General features: G+C 34.7%; 1 protein-coding gene across 1 annotated transcript in view; it reads right to left on the bottom strand.

Annotated features, from left to right (window-relative positions):
* Positions 1-17,084, bottom strand: part of PDE10A (phosphodiesterase 10A) — a 171,685-nt gene that overhangs the window by 19,744 nt on the left and 134,857 nt on the right. The window contains exons 10-18 of the mRNA XM_065731225.1: positions 16,926-16,977; positions 14,526-14,668; positions 12,307-12,399; positions 11,469-11,655; positions 9,500-9,642; positions 7,575-7,658; positions 5,043-5,193; positions 3,448-3,603; positions 153-325 (exon numbers count right to left, since the gene is read on the bottom strand). Of these exons, the coding sequence (XP_065587297.1) occupies positions 153-325; positions 3,448-3,603; positions 5,043-5,193; positions 7,575-7,658; positions 9,500-9,642; positions 11,469-11,655; positions 12,307-12,399; positions 14,526-14,668; positions 16,926-16,977 (1,182 nt within the window). The remainder of the gene's footprint in view (positions 1-152; positions 326-3,447; positions 3,604-5,042; positions 5,194-7,574; positions 7,659-9,499; positions 9,643-11,468; positions 11,656-12,306; positions 12,400-14,525; positions 14,669-16,925; positions 16,978-17,084) is intronic.

Raw genomic sequence — 17,084 nt, 5'->3', positions numbered from 1 at the left:
TAGCATATTTATTGCACTTCCTTTTTATCCCACCACTTAACTGCCTGTGCAATAACTTTCTGCTGTTGGTAAGTTGTGATAAGTGAACCATGCAGAAGAAATCCTAAAGAAATAATGGGCACTAGTGAACTAATTCTGGTTTGTTGCTTTACCTGTGTGCTTGGTTCTTAAGGTTTAATGCTCCTGCCTGATGCAGTTCTTCAAGTTGTTTTCTGTTTCCAAAATACAGGGCGAGGTCTGTGGCGATGATGGCTTTCCGGATGATCTCAAGGACTTGCTCATATTCACTGGAGCTCAGATTGGAGAAGACATTGTGCCCTTCCAGCTATGAAAAAGTAAGAAACCAATAAAAAGCACAAGTTCTAATTCTGAGATGATTTCAGTCTTTACTTCACCAGACAGGTTATAACAGTTTTACACACCAATAACAATTTTTGTTGTAAATTCCCATTTTTATCTTCGCTTTTTAAATGCTGTCATAAAACTATAACTAAACCACTGATTTGGTTCTCGGACTGCTCCCTCTGAAGCCTGAAGGTACTAATAGAGAAAAATGCTAGTGTTTTCTGCTATGATTTATATGCACTGTATGCACAGTACTTCCTGACAGTACAAGCCTGGGAACTTTAATTTAATCCTGATTTGATTTAATCCTGATCCAGAGTATTGCATTGCCAGGCTGGTAAGCTGAATACCTGATTCACTTTGAAGAGCCATTTTTGATATGACATTGTTTTGCATGACAAACAATACAGACAAGGAAATGTTAATGCTCTAAGATAATCTTGATTTGATAGTGCTGCAAATGAAATGTGCCTGCAACTGCTGCATTTACTGATAAAATGTTCTCTTTAGAAGTAAGCTTTATTATGGTACGTTAACATATACATTCAGAGGAAAAAAAATGTTTTGTTCAACCATAAGTTGATTTATTCCTAAACTAAAGACAACATTTTCCACTATGGAGGCTCTGATGATATAGCACTGCCATTCCTTCTCAGATTCCACCATGTATTATTGAATTTTTAACAGACAATATCCATGTACTGTGATGGTTCACAGCTTCAGTCACAGTTTAAGTCAACACTATTCACTGTTTCTAAGCTTCTTAAAGAAACTCATTAAGTCTTTTTTACTGTTAAGAAGAAACAGTAAAACCCAAAAGAATGAGCCAGCCATGTCAAGGTATGGACATTCATAAACAGAAAATGCAATTAAAATATATCAAATGCAGATGTGTTTTGACATTTAATTGGCATTTGAGTTGAAGCTCATCAAAAGTTTCCCTGACTTGTCAAGTATTTACATAATTTGCTCAAAAATATTCCTCTGTGGTACAAATAGACTGGTTTCTTTCACCATCCAGAACATAAATGTCGTTTTCCAACATTTTTTACTTGGACAAGTAGATTTGTTGTGAATAACAAATAGAAACTGCAGTCTGTCTGTCTTTCCTAATGTTCCTTTGACAGCTGCCTGAGCCACAGTACACAAGGAAAAAAAAAGTTCAAAGCAGGTTAACACATCATCAATGGTTTGGGACAAGGAAATGACTACTATTTACATAGTATTAATTTACTGATACTATTAAGTACTACTGAAAGCTTCCGGTTCTGAGCATGTTATGTGGACTTTTGAGTAGTGCAAATAAGGTATAGCTCCTAAGATTTTATTCCTTCCCCATGGAGCTAGAGCTAGTGAATGGAATCTTCTGTAAGTTATAACATAGACCAGAATTACAAGTGAATGAACAATGCAGCTATAAAGTTTCAAGTGAAAACTGCTGCAGTTTATTAACATAAAATTAAAAATCATTGAGATAAACACAGAAGGACTAGTTAGATTTCTTTTTTCGTTTTGTTTTTTTTTTAAGTTTTTTTTCTTTCTTCTGTAACACTTCTGTAAGTAAAAATAAAGGCTATTTAATTCAATATCAAAACGAGTCCAAAAGGCAGCTCTACTATGCCTTTGCTGCTAAACATCACCCATGAGCACTTGAGTAGTCAGTGTCTGAACCTGCTCTAGAGCTCTAAACGCTTATCTGCATTTCCTCACACTTCATTGGCTGTGATAGCCAAGGATAACAGGCTACAGAGAAGCAAAACATTCCCCACATTCTTGGTAAATGCAACTTTCACAAACTGCATTTCTGCAGTAAAAATGCAAAATGTTCATTAAAGAATGCCTGAATTCTGCTTCATATAGCCCTGGTGTGACAGGGAAGTGTTACTGGACTGAGGAACTTGCTCACTGTGCACGAACTTACATGAAGAATGAATACTGAAAAACTAATGCCATACCACCACTGAAGGATTCAATTACACCCTCCCACATGGAGGAATATTCAGAGATAAAGCTTCCACTCCCTGTTGAAATGTATATGATACCTAAAACCATAATCACAAGATGTGCTTCTGAATACAAAACAGAATACGTATAATCCTAAAAGGTGATTAGGTATTTAAGAAAATAAATATCTTCCCCCTGAAAGATCAGAAAGAAAGAGAAGTTAACAATGAATTAATGGTACAGTAGCATGGCAAGGCTATGCATTGGGTGTGTGTAAAGGAAAAACAGCTAGCACAAGTACACTATGGACTGGCAGCTGTTTCATAGGTGAGAGTTCTGTCTTCTAATTGAACACGAACAAATTTTTTTCACATCAAGGAGATATATGCATCATATGTGCATCAGCAACAAACTTTGATTTCCCAAAATGTATCTGCATGCTTTCTCCTAGCTTTCTGTTAATTAAACATGCAGATACTTTACCTTATAGCTGAACAATCACAGAATATTACCTTATTAATCTTTTTTCCCAATTGCTGAAGAAGAAAACAGCATATCATAACAGAATGAAACAAGCTCATACTTTTCATGCGTGCAAAAGTACCATTTGCTTCTAGGTAACGAATATATGCACACTTCATGCCACATATTTCACGTTCATGGAATTTATTACAGCAGGTTTTCAAGCTTCTCATACAAATGTTTGTCAGGTCATGAATTGTTATTCAGAATTTCAGGACAGTTGAAGACATTGTTGAAGCATGTTCTACTGAAAATACGTAACTAAGCAAGAAACTGACTTTTCATTTTTTAACTTCCCATTCCATATGGTCATAAGGGAAATCCTCACTGACCCAGAAGCTAACATATCCAAAGGAAGATCACTCATAAAGACCTTAAAATGTACAGTATTTTTTAACATCGAGATTTTGGAAAAGCTGTGATTTGCACTGTTACCGGATGCTTGGCTTGCTAACAATGAATGTTTGGAAACTAAGATTGCTGTAATAAATCAAGACAAATCTTTTGTCCATATTTCCAGACAAGCACTACAATCCAGAAATTAAATTAAGCATGCTTTATAAAATCTACTGGGTAATGATGTGACTTGTATATTCACCAATGGACTCTACTGCACAGAAGATACAATAACCCTACCTGCAAGATGGACACAGTTTGTGAGAAGTGGTGCTGTTCCATCGTTGATGTGGAATATAGAGCAGCTAGAGGGTGATCAAACTTCTGAAGATAGCTGTTGCTGTAACCTCTGTGATCCAGGTCATGGCATAGGCATGCAACTAAAAGACCTTTTCGCTACCAAAAAAAAAAAAAAAGATGAAACAAGAAAGCTAAGATGTATTTTCTGCCTCTAGATGTCACTATCTTCCCAAAATACTGTAAATGTTGCACAAGGATTACATTGCCTTTAAAAAGTGCACAGAAATGTCCTTTAGAATTGCAAAAAACAAAGAAGTGAGGAAACAAAGAGTTAAAATCCTCTGTATTAAATTCAAATCATTTATAAGTTAGAAAATGTTATTCCACAATCACATGTTACTGGAGGGGTTCTGCCTCAGGAGGGAACTAGAGCAGTTTCTTCTATTCTTGTATATTTTTCCAGATTTAAACATGACTACATAACAACTTGGTTAGCACTGGAAGTTAAGAGACCTTAAAACATTCTCCAATGGTGACAATCTACAGAGTTTTGTTTTTAAAGGAACATTATTTTTTCAAACTTGCACAATTTTGCTGACTTATAGTATATGCCTGGCAAATGCCCCTCTCCTATTTTAGAACCACTTTTGAAGACCCTGTTTTAAAGCAGAATTTGCTCAACATTTTCAACTAAAGTTTATTTATTTTATACTTAGATACTGAACAAGAACATGGTTTTTCCTAATATAATTCTAGTAAACAATTTTGACTGAAATTTCCCCAAATGAATCTATTAGCCAGATGAAGCCAGAAATCCTGGAAAATTACAGCTTAAGTGGTCAGTATTTGGCAACCTCATACACAACCTAAAGCAGGTTCTTCCAGCTTGCAGGTTTCAGGCAGCATTTATAATAAGCATCACTCTCAGTTGCATCAACAGCAATTTAGGCAAGAAACAACCTTCATATTGTATATTAACATATAACCATGCAAGCCTTCCATTTTCTTACCAGAACTTTCACAGTGATCTAATTATTGTATATAAATATTTCTTATTTTTCTAAACTCCTTGCAAATTATCTTAAAAAAGATGCACACACAAGCTAAGGAAAACTTTTATATAATAAAACCTTTATCAATTGATAAGAATAGACAAACATTTTCCTTCCACTCTTTCTACCCTTCTCCTTTACTCACATATGCCAACCATCCCTGCAACACCAAGCCCTTCTCCATTGTTCTCCTACACAGATTCTACCATATCTCCTAGGGTCCAAGATTGGAGGCGTTTCTTTCCCCTCAGTACAGATCTGACAGTTAACTGAATGATTAAAATAAAGATTATGGTTGTAGGTGGACATGGAAAACCTTAAAATGTAAATAGAGACTTTCAGCAAATCTGCTACTGCTGTGAAGGAAAAAGGGCTTGAAGAATTCTCCTTCCTTAAGCTCTCTGTTTATACCAATTCCACTGCAGTGATCATGAGACCCTTTATATCCTGTCTAAGCTGACAGAAAAATTCAAGCACAGAAGTTCTTCTAAGGTAGTCAATACTTCTTAATGACGTCTAGTAATTGATAGTCATCACACCTACCTCCAGATCAGTGAAAAGCCCCTGGTTGTTCTGAAGTATGGCATACATGCAATGTGCAACTGTAACTGCATGCTTCCAGTTGTGATAGGGCACACGACGATAGTTCTTCTTTACAGACATAGTAAATCGGCATAACTTTTCAAGTTCAAAGCTAGAAAGAAATCAGTTTGGCAAGAGATGAGAAATAAAAATGGAAATGATAGTGAAGGGAAGAGAAAAGATGCTTTTGCATGTATTCCTTACTAGTAATAAATGGTTACGAGAACATTCAAGTTTTGGTAAGGACAAAAATGTGCAAATGCTGGACAATACTCACAGTTTAATTTGTAAAGTTCTGGAACACACGTCTAGGTATCCAGCTTGTGCAAAACAATTATGTAAACTTATAAAAACTTGACGTGCTTTTTCATTATGCATTTAACATATAAAAGTTCAAAATTATCTAATTCATAATTTGAAAATATTATCAAACATGAAACTAGAAGCTTTTATGCAAAAAATGTTGAAGAATTGATCTTGTTTAAAACAACATTATAGTTAAATGCCAATACAAAAATGATTTTGAATAAAAGATATTAAGATTCTCCATAATGAGATAATGGAAAAACAAATCATTTCAGTGTTTTAGCATTTTGCAGTAGATGATATCATTTGAAAGGATTTTTTTGTGTGTCTTCTTGCTATTAGTATATGCAAGCAAAATCAAATGTATTTTCATTAAAGTAATATTACGAAGTAGTTAAAAAATAATTGTTATGCTTGGTTTCTGTGGCTTAAGAACACGTCTGAGCGTTCGTATCCTGCAGTATCGGAGTTCTACACAACATTTGAAAGGAAATAATTCTTTTTGTTTACAGACATATGTTTTTATTATTTCTTGTATATCTCACAGAAGCAGTATTAATGACTAAGTTTTTCAGTACATGTGAGCTGAGAAAATAAAGCTGGATATCTCCAATTTATCATGCATAACGAGGAACACAAACTTACTTTACAGACCTAGTTAAAGAAAATATATTTCTAAGGTTACATGCTGAGAAAGGTAATTATTATTCTGCTTTAGCCTCAGTATGATATTAGTAAAAATGGAGGCATAGTGTTACAAAAATAGCTTTAGGGTTTACTTTTAATTCTAGAGTTAAATCAGACACCTCTGAAGTAATTATTAAAATTACTGTCTAAAATACTGTACCGTAACTCAGACAATCACACAAGTTGCTTCCAACTGTATAAAATATCCATCCAATGTTTATTCAATATTCAAAATTGAAACCAAAGAGAAAATCAATTCCAATGATACCTGAATACTACTACTTCCTCCATGACTGTATTTTTTGTGGATGATTAAAGCAGTAAACGATAATTGCTTCATGAGAAGAAAGAAAATGTAATGAGTATCACCAATTTTTCTCAAGAAATCGTTCCTGTGCAAGACAGTTAAGATTACACAGGTGTATACTTAAAGGCACAATCTCCTCAACATAATTAAAATCAAGAATTAGTCTTAAAATAGATGCAAAATACTTGAACTCCTTGTTTTGGAGAGTTGAGATTATTTGTTCCTTCAGAAATTAAATACAAGTCTGTTAGTCCCAACAGTATCATCTTCAAATGTTTTTCTCATTTTTGCTTCTTTAATTTCGAATGTGAGAGTTGAGACTCATTTGAAAAACATCATGTAGATACCAATTCCTTCCCATCAAATTTACACCTTGAAAAAGCAATAATGATAGAGGCAAAAAATAGAAAAGAAAACACGAGCCCAAATCTTGAATCCCAGCCATTCTGTCAGGAATGGAAATGACCTAATTACACTGAGCAGTACAGAACTATATTTAGATCAATCAAGAGAAAGACCCTCAGATTTGACTATATGTTTAGATGGCATGGAAATTCATCTAGTTATTAAGAAGAAACAGCCATCAATAAACACCTCCAAAATGTTCCTCAGTATTGCAGAAACATACTTCCCTTCTCAATTGCCCATTTATTAATTTTTCCACAGTTTGATGAAGCTCCTTTCTCTAAGCAAAGGGAGTATACTTGGTCAGGAGGCTGCTGATGCTGGCAGTGGTAACATACTCAGAGAAAGGGCCATAAATGAAATGTCTTTTAATTCCAAAACTGCTCGCTTCCATAATTAATGCACAATTATGCTGATAATTGATTTTAACAAGAGTGCCTTTAATATCTCATAATCCTCAGACTGAAAAGCAAAAAAAGCAGTTTCACCTCAGAGCCAAACAGTACTTCTACATATAGGAAGGTCAGCTTTTCAGACAATATCGTGAGTTCTTTCATCATGCTGTTCACAGATAATACGAATTAGAGACCAAGAAGCTAGGGCAAGAAGTTTGGTCTTTAGAGACAAAGTTTACAGTGTTCTTTTGACAGCTCTGTACAGAACAGGCAACGCAGTTTAAGACACAGAATTAGAAAAATGAAGGAAATTAGAAAACAATGAACTTAATATTTCCAAATAAATAAAGCCATAAATAATGGAGTTAAAGCAATAAATCATATAGTTCATACCAGGCTGTCCCACAGGACTGGTGAACCATGTAGACAAAAATGGCAGGCCAGACATCCTCATACGGACTGATGTCGAAGTGGTATCTAAGAAGAAAGTTTCACCTCAGTAAGAACAAACACCCTTTCATTCTTCCTAAAAGCAAGTGAAATTATCTATATAATGTGAATCTGACAGCTACTGTCAATTTACTTGTTTCTGAATATACATAGAAAACTGACCTTACAGGCTATATCTTCCAGCAATGTAGTTTAATGTACTTTTAGTAAGTTCAAGGAAAGTATGTTGGCTTTATTTAATTAATAGAAACATAAATCTTTATGTAAGAATCTGTTTAAGTAATGTACAAAGATCTGTGTTGACTCCTAAAATCACTTCCCTCCCATGAACTGTATGGACGATGTGCCTAATTATCTATTAACTGGCTTTTTTCTCATAATTTCTGTCAAGTATTTGGTGAGACTTGGTCTAATTTTGCTGAAGTCACCTTTCACAGGCTAATAGAAATTAAGCACAAACCTAAAAAAATCCAGCAATGAATACTGTATTTTTTATGTTTCTTGAGCTAAGGATTTATTTCCTCTCAATGTTAACATTTAGGCATAACATTAGGGACCTGCTCAGCAGAACTGTTTGTCCTTCTATTATTAATTAACCCCTTTCCCTGCACCTGCTGCACCATGCTTCTTCTATTTACTTTCCACTGAACCCAGCTAAACATTTGTGCATGTATGCAGCACATCTAACTGCAGGGCAGGTGCAAGAGAGCTAAAGGCAGTTGAATTGCTTAGAAAATGGTTAAATGTATTCAGAGTCCTCAAACTAAAGGATGAGGATGTAATTTAGAATGAAACCTGTATCTTTAGAAGTAAAAATCATTTTGTGAGGAGGTGGATTATATAATGCCATCTAACAAAGCAAAGAAATTATACTGTAAAGAGTAAGATTCTATTAGGGTATAATCCCACAAGCTGTTAATACTCTGGCTTTCAAACAAATCACTTTAGCACGTAATGAACTTTAACCATAAGCAGACTCTGTTAAGCAGATGCTTGCATGATTTGCTAGATGACGGCTACAGTCTCAGCACTTGACAGCAGTGAGCTCTTGAGATTAAGTTAAGTAAAACAGTTTAGATTTTCTGACTCAGAACTGTAAAGTTTTGATTCGAGGCACCTGTTCACTACAGCAGAATTTACTGTTCTGCCAGAAACAGTGACCTAAAACCCCAGATGAGTCCCAGTGTTAGCACCACCAATAAAACAGATAAAGGCACATCTTCAGTTACTGGTAGACCCTCAAGGTCTAACAGTAACTGAAGTTATTTCAGAGAAAGACTAAGACTATTCAGATACTGTAGACTAAAGGACCCTACCTTTAATCCCTCCTACCTAGGATTCAGAACCCTCAATCATCTTAAGAAGTTTAGAGATCTGTATTCATTTTCTCCTCCTTCAAGAAATACAGGCAGAGGCACAAAACTCACAGACAGAGAAAATTTAAAAAAATAATTAAAAAAAAAGAAAAAAAAAGGAAGGAGCTGATTCTTTGGTGATATCATGTTATTGTTCTTAATGATTGATAGACCAACTCAGCCTCCTCTGTGGCTCTGAGCTGATGATGACTTGGGACTTCTGGAAAGTTAGCTTATCACTACAAAACTTTTTTATAAATTATTGTAACAACTGTATACACAGTCATGGAAAATGCTACCATTCTGAAAAAAGCATAATTTTACATCTTTGATAGATTTTTTTCACATATCATGAAGTTTGACCAGGTATCAGACAGATAAATACTTATGATACTGGCTTAGCTCTATAATAAAAGTGCTTCCTTAAATATCTTCCACTATACCTAGGAAAAAACGATCATTTTTTTTCACAGACACTAGTTGCAGTTGTTTGTATACTGAACAAATACTTACAGTTCAATTTCTTTATAAATATGTGGAGGCAGTGTACAGTGCATGAGGTTTTGCCACTCCTCTGCAGTACAAACACTGTGGTAGGATAGCTTCTCCATTGTTACACGATAAATACACTCTGAATGGCGAATTCTGTGGTACATCTGAAAAAGGGAAGCCATTCATTAATGTAAGAATTCAATCAAGGAAAAGAGCATTTCCTTCCGGTATTCAAGCACTTATTCTTAAAATATTCATTTACGAAAATATATATATATTGTGATTTTGGCTGCCCAACTTTACACATCCTTGGAGGCAGTCAAGGTCAGGTTAGATTGAGCCCTGAGCCAACCTGGTCTAGTGAGGGGCAGCCCTGCCCATGGCAGGGGGGTTAGAACTGGATAATCTTTAATATCCCTTCCAAGACAAGTAATTCTTGATTTTATGATGAATTTTGAAACTTCTAAAAAAGAGCCTTTAATCAAATCATTCTGCACCAAACTCATCCATGTACAACTCTAATGCTTAGCTGATGGTGCCTGAGCTCTCTCAAGAGAAAAATCAAAGTTCAGGAATTAGAAATAAAGCTTGAATGTCTCCAGAGAAGGAGACTCCACCGCCTCTCTGTGCAGCTGTGCCAGTGCTCCGTCACTGCACTGGGAAGAAGTTCCCTCTCACATTTGTGCAGAACTTCCTTGTTTCTGTTTGTGGCCATTTCCCCTCATCCTTTCACCACACACTGCTGAGAAGAGTCCAGCCTCATCCCTTTGCCTCCTGCTCCTTAGATGTTTATAGACATGGCTCAGATCCCCTCTGAGTCTTGTTTTTTTAAGGCTGAACAGACTCAGGTCTCTCAGCCTTTCCTCATATGAGAAATGCTCCAGGCCTTTTATCATCTTTGAAGCCCTCTGCTGGACTCCTTCCAGGAAATCCCTGTCTTTTTTGTTCCGGGGAGCCCAGAACTGGACACAGTACTCCAGGTGAGGCCTCACCAGGGCAGAGTTGTAGGGGAGGATGGTGGAAAAAAAAGTACTCTCAGTAATTAACAGAAAGTTTCACACAGCTATTGCAAACACTGGTTTATGAACAAGTAAGGACACAGCAAAAGTAGTGTGCTTGAATATTAAGAAACGCCATTAAAATAAGTGAACTTGCATGCATTAGAATGATCATGTAGTCCCAAGTTTAATTTATATGCTGGCCTCTTTACTTGCCTTGAGTCATATGGAACATGATTTAAGTAAATTTAGATAAAATCTGCTGCTTCAGTTCAATAGCAGTATGATGTAAAATGGTTTAATGTAAACTACCAGGCTTAACTGACATAGTATCTTACCTCCTATTAATATGAATGATTACATTTTTATGCTTATATAGTAATGATCATTCAATTGTTTGAACTTTCTACATGAATAAGAGGGTTTTTTTTCAGAAAATAAAGGGTATAAACATGGAAGTAGTTATCTACCCCTTGCAAGCATGAGTAACTCTGACTATGTATCACAGCATATAATATAAATGTATATCACAGCATATTAATGTATATAAATATACATTTACAAGGTATATTTTTGAATATTAAGCATATGGAGTAGAGAAAATACATGCAATCTTCATCCTCCTATTAAATTTCTAAAACATATTATCTGAATTTGTGAAGGTAAATAAGAATCTTATTTTCTAATGTAAAAGAATAGACAGACAGCATTCAACTTTTAGAGTCTTCTTTTGCAGTTTAGCTGCATAAAATAGATGTAGCTATTATTTATTACAATTGTTTCAGAAACATCAAACAAATCCCCATCATTCTACTATAGAACAACTATTCAGCAATAATCAAACGATTCCTTGCTCTTTATTAATTCAATGAAACAGATTTATGGATCACTTCAATAGTCTGGAAGATGAAACAGCAGATTGACTACTTAAGTAAGGTTCTAATTCTTCATGTTATAACCAACAGCTTAGAAAACTGTGAAATAAAACTTACATTAGCACAGTGTAAGGCTAAAGCACAAAAGACTGCAAACATTTTAAAGTTGTTCTCATCAGTTTTAGAGAAGGCACTTCCACTTATTTTGTTCACCATCTGCACAACGCCTATTACACTTCCTCGGCTCACAATAGGCATGCACAGGATATTTCTGGTTGTGTAGCCAGTATAGAGGTCTACTTCTCTGAAGAGCCCAATAAGAGAAAGAAAGGGAAAAAAAAAGAGATAGACAGTCAATATTATTTATTAGTATCTTTTCCTTGTTTCAAAAAAAAAAGGGTATGTACAATACAGGACACAGTTTCAGGGTAGACATAATTAGTACCTGCAAGTTCACCTCCAAAGGTTTGAGATATTTCCATCTACACTGCCAGATTTAGAAACAGTTTCTTAACCCTTTCATTTCCATTTGCAGGATAAAGAATCAATACTTCATCAATTGTACAGTCCAATCATTCATTAAATTAAATATGTTTAGGTACTTACACATGCCCTTTGTTAGCAAAATTTTCTTTTTTTTCCCCCCTCCTAAAACCACTGAGATCCCAAGGAGGCTAATATACAAAATCAGTAATAGGAGTAGCCAATTGGCCAAATTCCATAACAGGATAAATAAGATTATTTTCTTTATGCATCTATTAAATAAAAATAATATATATATATTTTTATCTTTAGAATATTTGTAGGGCTAAAAGCATTTATAGGGATATCTATTGGTTTGTTCCTTATCAGAATATCAAAGATCAGTGAATAAATCTCTAATATGAAATGTAAGTAGGAAATATACCAAGTTTGATGAGCTATCTTTTTTCTCCCCTGATGAATAACATGTTACCTGTTAAAGCGTGGATCTGCATAGGCATCAGGGATGTTAAGGACTTCCCCGGTTCTTGCCACTTGACCAGCTATTCCTTTTTCTATAGAAAATCTGCAATAAATAAGAAATAAATAAAGAAATTGCATTAGTCACAATAATAACTATCTGGAAAGCCGTTTTTCCACTGGAGTCTGTCATGGGCACAGAAGAGACGATTGTTCCTGATCAGTGTCATTTTGATGTTTTTAGGAGAAAAATTACAAGACAATAACTAGTAGTAAATAAAAGCACATGCTTAAATAGATATTTTCTGAAAACTTTCTGAAGACATTATGTATATAGAGATAAAAACAAAATATGCCACAGTAAGACATTTTAGTGACAAAAACTCAGCGACTTCAATAACCCCTTGGGGTTGCACCTAACAAATATGACATTCACACAAAACCTATGAATCGTGTTTACCTTTACAAGACACAAATTTCATCATCGCTTCAACATATTAATAAATATCGTTTAAACTATAAACAATAGTTTCCTTAGACACATCATACACAATACAGAACTTGGTTATTCAAGGGGCAGATGGAATTGAATGAAAAACAAACAAACAAAAACCTTGAAAGAAGACCAGCAGAAATATCAAAGCTAAACATCATATTCATTTGCTGTATACACTTCAGAATAACTAGCACATTTCATCTCATGACATTCAAACAACGGCACTGTATTTATGCATTACCAAATCACCACAAGAAAATTAAATACAGCAAATATAGTTTGGAGTTGAATCAGAAAGTCTACCAGTCTCTATTGCTAAGAAATAGTTCTCCATTTCTCAACATAAAACAATTGTAACATATAAGTAAAATAATTTGTGGAGAAAAAATATGAAGTTCGAATCACACAAGGAACACTTTCAAATCTTAATGTACCTCGGTAGTATCATGCCTTTACTGACACTAGTGACAAAGCTGACAGGTTTTCATGCTGTACACTCAGATTTTAGGCTAGTTTCTTTTTCTATTTCTTATTATATGAACAGTACCTCAATATACACTTTCCTGACAACTGACTCAGTGTCACTTTTTACAGATACATCACTTTCAGAATATATCACTCCAGAAATGGTTCATATTCAAAGTTTCAATAATTTTCGTACAGAAAGACAAAGATATCAGCAAAAAAAGCAGTTATTAAGGAGAATGAAAGTGTATGTAAAGGTAGACCACCTTCTTTAGTGTATATCACCTGCTTGCTTGTCAGTACATAAACCGTGCCAATTCTGAGTGCTTGCATTTGCAGTCATACAACATAATACATGGGAGTAAGTTTGTCTAAATGGGTGGAAGTGAAGACATAAATAACATCTGACATTGGCCCAGCATTTTAAAAGCAAAAGATGGAATTTAAACAATCTGAAAAATTCACTGCTGTTAAGAGTTTTAACAAAATTTTGGTGCAGGATATTTAACCATATGTTTTTAAAAAGCTACAGCTTTATAATCTGTCTCTCTCTAAAAATTTCAAGGTATATCTATTAAAAAACTATCTTTTTTTAAATAAAAATGCTACATTTGTTTTGTCATTTAGTCTCTTTCATAGAAAATTTGCATATATGTAAAAACTACATTCTTGTGGGAAGCAGAAATACACATATTTCACCATTTCAAACATACTTCAGAATCACAGTTATTTATAAGTTTTAAAATACTGTAAATTCACACCAGAAAAATTAAAAATAAAACACTGAACCTAAAATCTTCAAAACCAATTATCAGTTCATAATAGATTCTGCGCCTAATCCATCCATGGGAAGCACAAATTGAGTTTTCTTGCTTTGGATGTGCTCAAATAGCATGAATTTCAATTCCTCTTAGGAGGCCTTGGGAAAATTCATCCCATACTGATAGATCTATGGATTAGGTGCACCTTTACCTGCACCTTTACCTACCTCAGAACACCTCTGTTTTTTTCCCAACATGATTTCCAAAAGGACCGCCTCCGGAAGACGGCATTTCCAGGAGTGACGTTATAGCTTCAGAGACGTTGTTTCGATGGCACTGCAATGTCATTCCCAGAAGTACTACCTTCTGGAGGCGGGTCCTGGTGGGAATGATATCAAAGTATGACAAGCATTGTCAGAGTACCTGCAGATAGGCACAGCGACTGGGTAATAAAACTCCTGCAAAGCCCTAGTTACAAGGAAACTGCATTCTTCTGCTAGCTACTCTCACCTTATTTCTTTGGTCTTCTTAAAAACAGGTTTCCCGTCATTTTCTTCTCCAATATCAAAAAGGTCTGAATACAGCTCCTTATTTTTGTGATCAACCTGGAAGAGTGCACATCTATCTGCATTCACCAGGTTTTTTGCATATATCTACAGACAAAAGAAAAAACTAAAGTTAATGGTCATGGGTTATATTAACTTCAATCACTTATCTGATAAATAAATCTGTTTGAAGCACCATGCACCTTCACAGTGATATTTTAGCATAAAATTCAAATTGAAAGCGTAGTAGTCTTTCTTCTGTACTTTCTGTTAATTATAGCGTTCTTTTTGTAAAATGCAGGTGTTTCTTCAGAGGTTTGAATGTCTGCTAAAAGAGAAAAGGCCTTCTTATTTAACTGCACTTCCATTTCAAGGAATGCTTTTCAGAATTGTATCATTCTCCCTATTTTTAGAAATCCTTCACCTTCACATAATTTCAAATAGGTTATAGCAACACTTAACAAAAATTTGGACTTTTTTTTTCTCTGTGTTCAGTACAAATATATTGGTATCAAATATCCAGTGAAGAAGGACATAGCAGAGAAGATAGCATTTTTTTCTAAAGAAAAGAAACGTGCTTGTGGCACGTAAAAATAAACACACAAAAATTACAAGTGCTATGATGGACTGCCATGTGCAGCAGCACAGGAAATAGCTGCAAGAAGTGGAGACCTAGCAGGTTCCCCTTCAGCTAAATAAAGTCCACAGGGCCCCATACAGAGCCTTGAATGTATACTCGGGCAAAAAAAGAGAAAGGGTCCACTTGAAAAAATGACAACTTCTGCTCCCTTTTCTGCCATCTATTTTCAAGAATGTCTTTATAGCATTAACTTCACTGGGGAATTTTAATGTAAATGAAAAAAGATAAGAATCCTAAAATCTCTGTACTGTTATCTTTATTATTATATGAGCCAATCTAACTTTTAGTGCAGTCTCTGAAGAATGAAGTAGTGAGGTAAATGAAATCTACTGTCACTCTTTTCTCATTCTGAGTTAGAGAATATGCTATATAACAATACAATTGCAATCCTCCCAAAAATAGCAACAAATGTGCAAATGTAATTCAATTAATTGGCCCAAGAAACATCCAACCGCTACAAATTACAAAGGAAGCTGAGTATGAAGCCAGGTTAAAATGTAGAATTAAGATTCAGCCAAGTGTTGGAAAAGACGAAGAAAGAGTAAGCATATTTTACAGCCAATTGTGTTTTCTATCAGACCTCTCTTTATAGGGAAGAATTGGGAAGAATATCAATATTTGTTCTCAATGCCATATGCTGTTTTACACCAGTTCTTTTAAATGTTGGACTATTTTAAGCAGTTCATTTGAATTGGAAAAATCAATGTGCAGAATGTGCAGAAGTCTTGACTATGTATTAACAAGAAGGCAAACACTGCAGAGTATTTTCCATAACTAATTCATGTTTCTAAATAAAACCACTTTTACAATGTTTGCATTCTTAGTGTGTTGTCTTTGAATAATCTAGCTAAGAGTATCACTTTGGAGATCAAGGTATGCATTGGAGCACTGTTGCTGAGTATATTTGAATATGCAGATTGAAGTAATATTAACAGGGACATGATTATGATTTACATTCAGGGAAAAGAACTGCATTATTTAATGAATATGACTAATGCTAAAAAGCACAATTCATATTGTAAACATTTAAATGTGCTACAGGAAGCCAGTCCACAGATATTTGTAGATACCATTCAGGAAATAATTCAGATTTTGAAAATGGTTCCAAAAATTATATTCTGTTTCTGAAGTACACTATAATTCATTGATTAAATACAGTACATTAAGTATTCCAACAGACTTAAGTCTTCAAAGTTCATTTTTCCTTACTATGCTTTTTATAAAATATTGACTGAGTGTTACTCTTGTTATGAATGCAGATACTTTTGCAAAGCTAAGTGGAAGTCATGTCTTCAACAGCTCACCCAGTAGCTTGAACAAATACTGTTTGAACTCCAGACTTTCCTATAGACAACAATGTCTTGATAAGTGTTTTGCAGCGTGTAGAAAATAGAATTTAGGAAAAAGGAACAACAAGCTGTAACAAAAACTGAAGCCCTTTTGTTACAATTTTAAAACCTTTGATACACAATAGAAACTGCACAGTTCAGAGACAGTTATGTCATTACTTACGAAAGCTGCAAAATGAAATCGTTGGAACAACCAAAATCAAGCTGATCCTTCCCCTCCTCCTCCACAGAGAGATGCTAATTCTGCTTGTATTATGTGTTCGTTATAAGCAGCTCAGACAATTCAATGATGTGTAATGTCTTACTTCAAGGAAAGGAGAATGAAGAATTTTAAGAACAACGATTAAAAAAATTAGAAGTGAAAAAGAATACTTACCATTATATGTTCAAGTAGAGAATCTATTGCAACTATATTATCAAAATACGTTCTGTAGAGAAAGAAAAGTCAATAAATATTTGCATTTAGTCAAACACTTCTCAAATGACTGTTGTCAGCTCGTTTCACAACCTCTGAACAGTTCAGCCCAAACAGATG

Source organism: Cyrtonyx montezumae, unplaced genomic scaffold, assembly GCF_038088225.1.
Source record: "Cyrtonyx montezumae isolate F1298 unplaced genomic scaffold, pur_monq_1.0 scaffold_0, whole genome shotgun sequence".
NCBI classification, from domain to species: Eukaryota; Metazoa; Chordata; class Aves; order Galliformes; family Odontophoridae; genus Cyrtonyx; species Cyrtonyx montezumae.
This window is presented reverse-complemented; position numbering and strand designations above follow the sequence as displayed.